At 43.5% G+C, this 6,761-nt stretch overlaps 1 protein-coding gene across 1 annotated transcript; it reads left to right on the forward strand.

Annotated features, from left to right (window-relative positions):
• Positions 1-75: 75 nt before the first annotated feature.
• On the forward strand, positions 76-6,730 carry LOC139576006 (trans-1,2-dihydrobenzene-1,2-diol dehydrogenase-like). The gene is made up of 7 exons (XM_071401559.1): positions 76-239; positions 758-869; positions 1,085-1,248; positions 1,429-1,681; positions 5,116-5,240; positions 5,396-5,546; positions 6,583-6,730. The coding sequence occupies exons 1-7, from the start codon at positions 150-152 to the stop codon at positions 6,690-6,692; spliced, it is 1,005 nt and encodes a 334-aa protein (XP_071257660.1). The 5' UTR covers positions 76-149; the 3' UTR covers positions 6,693-6,730.
• The last annotated feature ends 31 nt before the right edge of the window (positions 6,731-6,761 follow it).

Genomic DNA, 6,761 nt, shown 5'->3' on the forward strand with positions numbered 1-6,761 from the left:
CAGTGTTTTATAACGTGTGTGCTTGATATACCCGGATGTATTTGTAATATTCCGAACACGACTGGTTGGTTACTCGCGTCAATGACGCTGCCTCGAGACAGTGTCTGTCTCCACCTGCTGGCTAATAGTTACATGTTTTCTACGCCAATATGGCAACCAGGTGGGGAATCTGTAGCGCCGGGAAAATCAGCCATGATTTTACAGTGGCACTGAAAACCCTCCCTCCCGGAGACCATCAGGTACTTGTACCCGTTTACAGTAGACAGTGACACCCACCACCACAGACTTTATTGTGGTCGTGTTCAAGCCTCAGTTTGCTATCGTCGGCGTTCAGTTTCAAATGGACGTGAATGATCTGAACTGTTGTATGCGTTGTTTGTTGGCAACCTTGTACTTTACGAAGTTTTTGGAACAGATTCCTGTTGGAACGTTCAACAAATTATACCCACCCGTTTTATGATCAGAAATCAGAAGGTTGTACCGCACCCATGTAGTTAACTTTAAGTAGATTGTAACAGTTACAATGTGGCCTATTGTAATGAATTTTTCGAGTTGCTGACATTACATTCTCGTTTAATGCCACACGGTATTCTCTGCACAAATGAATGATTTACCGTAAAACTCGAACTAAATGAGCATGAGGGAAATGTAATATAGAAATGTGAAAGTGGCTTATTTAAAAGTGCCACGGGCTACAAACATGTTGCAAATGTAAAGTGATGAATGAATGAAAAAGCCCACCTTTGGTCTTCCCTAGATTGTTGCTGTGGCAGCGCGGAAACTACAGGACGCTCAGGAGTTTGCAAAGAAGCACAGCATCCCTCAAGCCTATGGCAGCTACGAGGAACTGGCCAGAGATCCAGAGATTGGTCAGTGTCTTGTCTCAAACATAATCTAGCCGTCACCTCAGGTGCTTAATGTCCCTCTCTGCGTGTGTAATATGCGCCAGAACAGTGTTTATTAGTGCATTTTATTATGGCATTGTTCTAAACGGCCTCATGTCCAGTAATAAAATGTATTCCTCTTCTAATTCTTTCAAATGTATCCTTAATCCTGTCTCCTCATTGTCACTGTGTGTGGGTAGAGGTGGTATATGTGGGCACCATCCACCCATACCACCTGCCAGTTGGCATGCTCTTCATGAAGGCCCAGAAGAATGTGCTGTGTGAGAAGCCTATAGCCATGAACCTCAGAGAGGTGCAAGAGCTGGTGGCCTCTGCTAAGATGAACAACGTGTTTCTCATGGAGGTAATACGGACTGTTACACCTGTGTCATTATGACCACGTCACATACCCAGCCAGTGTTTCAACAGCACGCAGGTGAAGGCAGCCCCGTGTGACTGTGTTAAAAATAATACTTTATTCATCTTTGCTCATGTATATGTGTTTAACCATAGTGCTCTCCCTCCTCCTCCCTTGATGCTCCAGGCAGTGTGGACCCGCTTCTTCCCAGCCTCTCTGGAGATTGAGCGCCTGCTGTCTCGGGGGGAGGTGGGTGAGGTGAAGATGGTAAAGGCAGACTTTGGGGTGCCCCTAATGCACGTGCCCAGAGCGGTGGAGAAGGAGCTGGGAGGAGGGGCGCTGCTGGACATCGGCATCTACTGCCTGCAGTTTATATGCATGGTGTACAATGGAGAGAAGCCTGAGTGCATCCAAGCCACCGGTGTTTGTCTGGACACAGGTAGCGATACAGCGATGGGACATTTAGGAAGGAATACTAGTTGTAGATATTGGGGGTACTAGTGGTCTACCTATTGGGGATATCCTACTAGTCTTTTACCTATTGGGGATATATTACTAGTGCTTTACCTATTGGGGATATATTACTAGTGCTTTACCTATTGGGGATATCCTGCTAGTCCTTTACCTATTGGGGATATCCTACTAGTCCTTTACCTATTGGGGATATCCTACTAGTCCTTTACCTATTGGGGATATATTACTAGTGCTTTACCTATTGGGGATATCCTACTAGTCCTTTACCTATTGGGGATATCCTACTAGTCCTTTACCTATTGGGGATATCCTACTAGTCCTTTACCTATTGGGGATATCCTACTAGTCCTTTACCTATTGGGGATATATTACTAGTGCTTTACCTATTGGGGATATATTACTAGTGCTTTACCTATTGGGGATATCCTACTAGTCTTTTACCTATTGGGGATATCCTACTAGTGCTTTACCTATTGGGGATATCCTACTAGTCTTTTACCTATTGGCGATATATTACTAGTGCTTTACCTATTGGGGATATCCTACTAGTCTTTTACTTATTGGGGATATATTACTAGTGCTTTACCTATTGGGGATATATTACTAGTGCTTTACCTATTGGGGATATATTACTAGTGCTTTACTTATTGGGGATATCCTACTAGTGCTTTACCTATTGGGGATATCCTACTAGTCTTTTACCTATTGGGGATATCCTACTAGTGCTTTACCTATTGGGGATATCCTACTAGTCTTTTACCTATTGGGGATATATTACTAGTGCTTTACCTATTGGGGATATATTACTAGTGCTTTACCTATTGGGGATAGCCTACTAGTCCTTTACCTATTGGGGATATATTACTAGTGCTTTACCTATTGGGGATATATTACTAGTGCTTTACCTATTGGGGATATATTACTAGTGCTTTACCTATTGGGGATATCCTACTAGTGCTTTACCTATTGGGGATATATTACTAGTGCTTTACCTATTGGGGATATATTACTAGTGCTTTACCTATTGGGGATAGCCTAGTACCGCAGCTAGAAATTGTAGAGAACACTAAGGTCATATCTTTACAGTGAGGGAAAAAAGTATTTGATCCCCTGCTGATTTTGTACGTTTGCCCACTGACAAAGAAATTATCAGTCTATAATTTTAATGGTAGGTTTATTTGAACAGTGAGAGACAGAATAACAACAAAAATATCCAGAAAAATGCATGTCAAAAATGTTATAAATTGATTTGCATTTTAATGAGGGAAATAAGTATTTGACCCCTTCTCAATCAAAAAGATTTCTGGCTCCCAGGTGTCTTTCATACAGGTAACGAACGGAGACTAGGAGCACACTCTTTAAGGGAGTGCTCCTAATCTCAGTTTCTTACCTGTATAAAAGATACCTGTCCACAGAAGCAATCAATCAATCAGATTCCAAACTCTCCACCATGGCCAAGACCAAAGAGCTCTCCAAGGATGTCAGGGACAAGATTGTAGACCTACACAAGGCTGGAATGGGCTACAAGACCATTGCCAAGCAGCTTGGTGAGAAGGTGACAACAGTTTCTGTGATTATTCGCAAATGGAAGAAACACAAAAGAACTGTCAATCTCCCTCAGCCTGGGGCTCCATGCAAGATCTCACCTCGTGGAGTTGCAATGATCATGAGAACGGTGAGGAATCAGCCCAGAACTACACAGGAGGATCTTGTCAATGATCTCAAGGCAGCTGGGACCATAGTCATCAAGAAAACAATTGGTAACACACTATGCCGTGAAGGACTGAAATCCTGCAGCGCCCGCAAGGTCCCCCTGCTCAAGAAAGCACATATACATGCCCGTCTGAAGTTTGCCAATGAACATCTGAATGATTCAGAGGACAACTGGGTGAACGTGTTGTGGTCAGATGAGACCAAAATGGAGTTCTTTGGCATCAACCCAACTTGCCGTGTTTGGAGGAGGAGGAATGCTGCCTATGACCCCAAGAAACCATCCCCACCGTCAAACATGGAGGTGGAAACATTATGCTTTGGGGGTGTTTTTCTGCTAAAGGGACAGGACAACTTCACCGCATCAAAGGGACGATGGACGGGGCCATGTACCGTCAAATCTTGGGTGAAAACCTCCTTCCCTCAGCCAGGGTATTGAAAATGGGTCGTAGATGGGTATTCCAGCATGACAATGACCCAAAACACACGGCCAAGGCAACAAAGGAGTGGCTCAAGAAGAAGCACATTAAGGTCCTGGAGTGGCCTAGCCAGTCTCCAGACCTTAATCCCATAGAAAATCTGTGGAGGGAGCTGAAGGTTCGAGTTGCCAAACGTCAGCCTCGAAACCTTAATGACTTGAAGAAGATCTGCAAAGAGGAGTGGGACAAAATCCCTCCTGAGATGTGTGCAAACCTGGTGGCCAACTACAAGAAACGTCTGACCTCTGTGATTGCCAACAAGGGTTTTGCCACCAAGTACTAAGTCATGTTTTGCAGAGGGGTCAAATACTTATTTCCCTCATTAAAATGCAAATCAATTCATAACATTTTTGACATGCGTTTTTCTGGATTTTTTTGTTGATATTCTGTCTCTCACTGTTCAAATAAACCTACCATTAAAATTATAGACTGATCATTTCTTTGTCAGTGGGCAAACGTACAAAATCAGCAGGGGATCAAATACTTTTTTCCCTCACTGTATATTCCTCCACTTTTTTTATTTTAATTTTTGTGTCAACTCCCTGCTTCTGATATATATTCTTGTGGTATCAGTATTAGTCTCTTCCCTGTTGTTTTTAAACATAAAAAAATGTACCTTTTATTTAACTAGTCAAGTCAGTTAAAATGAAATTCTTATTTACAATGACGGTCTACACTCTGTGGTCTGTTCTGTTGCCCTCTTTGGGTTCACTCAGAGGTCATTCCATTGCCACTGAGGTTTAAATTACAACGGTCTTCTTTACAACCGTTTAGCTTGAAGTTTACAATGGTTAGCTTGTAAAAGTTGTGCAACAGCTGTTTTAGTATTACCTACTGAATCTGTAAATTCTGTAATTTTTAACCAGGGAGAGGGCGTATGCCAGTCTTTCTAGTTTTTCTTAGATTAGGCTTCACTCTCACCTCTTATCACTTTTACTGTAGGAAAATATTTCGTAGTGCTCTTCAGGTAGTCCAAACGTGGAATGTTAATTATTCCCTGCAACGACAGTGCTACTAAGCAAGTGCATGTTCCATACAATGCAGTGCTGTAGACCAGTGTTCACTCTAGTTTGAATGGACAATATGGTCTGTGGAAATGACATGATGGAAGGACAACTGAAATGTTAGAGGGAGGGAAAGTGTATCAATATGTGTTGAACATGTTAACAGGTGTATTTCTTTATCAGCCATGTCATTGTGTTTGTGCTAGGTGTGGATGAAGGCATGGTGGTCACCCTGAAGTTCCCTAGGAATAGATTGGCAGTGTTCACCTGCTCTATTGCTGTGGAGCTTTCCAACGACGCTGTTATCGTTGGCACTAAGGGAACCATCAGGGTAGGTTCTACGAGTGGCACACTCCTCCAAAAACACATTTGATACGTTGAATCAATGTCACATCATAGCTAATTCAAACCGCCTACTAATCATAAGTCTAATTATACAGTATGTATTCTAATGGTGGTGTACACTGTATGTGTTAATTCACCTAGGTTCCTGAGCACATGTGGTGTCCTACCTCCCTGGTGGTGAATGGGAAGGAGATTCAATACCCTCTGCCTGAGCCCTACCTGCCCCTCAACTTCATCAACAGCACTGGGATGCGCTATGAGGCAGAGGAGGTGCGCCAGTGCCTGCTCAAAGGTACACTGATGAGACCATAGATATAACATTGTTTTTTCTTTAGCAACTATTCCCCATGTATGTGTGCGACATGGATTGCCTTTCAACTAGCTCCCCGCCTCCCCTAAATGTTGAAGCAGTTACAGACCCAAGTCTTGTTTACTCAGTATGAATTCACAAGATGGCAGCAAACCATCTGAACTGCCCTCAACATGTAACTGACATTCAGCTAGCTCAAGACTTCTGTAATGTTTCCTGAGACTACTCCACAGACAAAACAAACCACTGGCAAATTCAACAATGGGCCTTTTCATGAAATAATACAAATATATATTTGTGTGGAGAAACAATATTTGTGAGATGATTTGCATACTGCCCCAACAGATCCAGAGATGGCGCAATCTCTATAGAACTCCACACTACCCTTTCCCACCTGGACAAAATAAACACTTATGAGAATGCTGTTCAATGACTACAGTTCAGAGTTCAACACCATAGTGCCATCTAAGTTCATCACTAAGCTAAGGAGCTTGGGACTATACACCTCCCTCTGCAACTGGATCCAGGACTTCCTGACCCCGGGTGGTAAGGGTAGGCATCCTGTATTCCCTGTTCACCCACGACAGCGTGGCCGCGCACAACTCCATTAAATTTGCCGTCGACGCGACGTTGGTAGACCTGATCACCGATGAGCAGTGTGGTGCCAGGACAACAAACTTTCCCTCAATGTGGGCAAGTCAAAGGAGCGTATCTTGGACTATAGGAAACGGGGGGGGGGGGGTCTAATACATCCCCATTCACATCAATGGAGCGGGATGAGAGCTTCAAGTTCCCCATTGTCCAAATCGCTAAGGACCTATTATGGTCCAAACACACCACCACCACGGCAGTGCATGTGACCAGTAACATTTTATTTGATGTGTTTCTCAGAAAACAGTTGTACCTTCAGTGCAGAGGTCTTCTGATGTAAGCTCTGCCTAATGGTTCCTGGCAACGTGATTGTCTGACAGAATTACGTAGTCTATGCAATCTCCGGTGATTCTCTTGTGTCCTGTAGGCCTAAAGGAGAGCCCCAGGATGTCCCAGGCAGACTCTCTACTCCTGGCTGACGTGATGGATGAGGCACGCAGGCAGGTGGGGGTGGTTTACAGCCAGGACTGCCAGTGACCAGACCTTTGTTTAATAAAATGATCCACTTAAAATTGTCTTTGTCATCAGAACACTTAATTGACTTTC

This window comes from Salvelinus alpinus, chromosome 5 (assembly GCF_045679555.1).
Source record: "Salvelinus alpinus chromosome 5, SLU_Salpinus.1, whole genome shotgun sequence".
NCBI lineage: Eukaryota > Metazoa > Chordata > Actinopteri > Salmoniformes > Salmonidae > Salvelinus > Salvelinus alpinus.

Bases quoted from the DNA above. Each gene is read 5' to 3' on its own strand.
- LOC139576006 (XM_071401559.1), top strand. From the start codon at position 150: ATGGCAACCAGGTGGGGAATCTGTAGCGCCGGGAAAATCAGCCATGAT. The intron at 870-1,084 runs GTCAGTGTCTTG...GTGTGTGGGTAG, and splicing joins GGCCAGAGATCCAGAGATTG to AGGTGGTATATGTGGGCACC. The intron at 5,547-6,582 runs GTACACTGATGA...TGTGTCCTGTAG, and splicing joins GCGCCAGTGCCTGCTCAAAG to GCCTAAAGGAGAGCCCCAGG.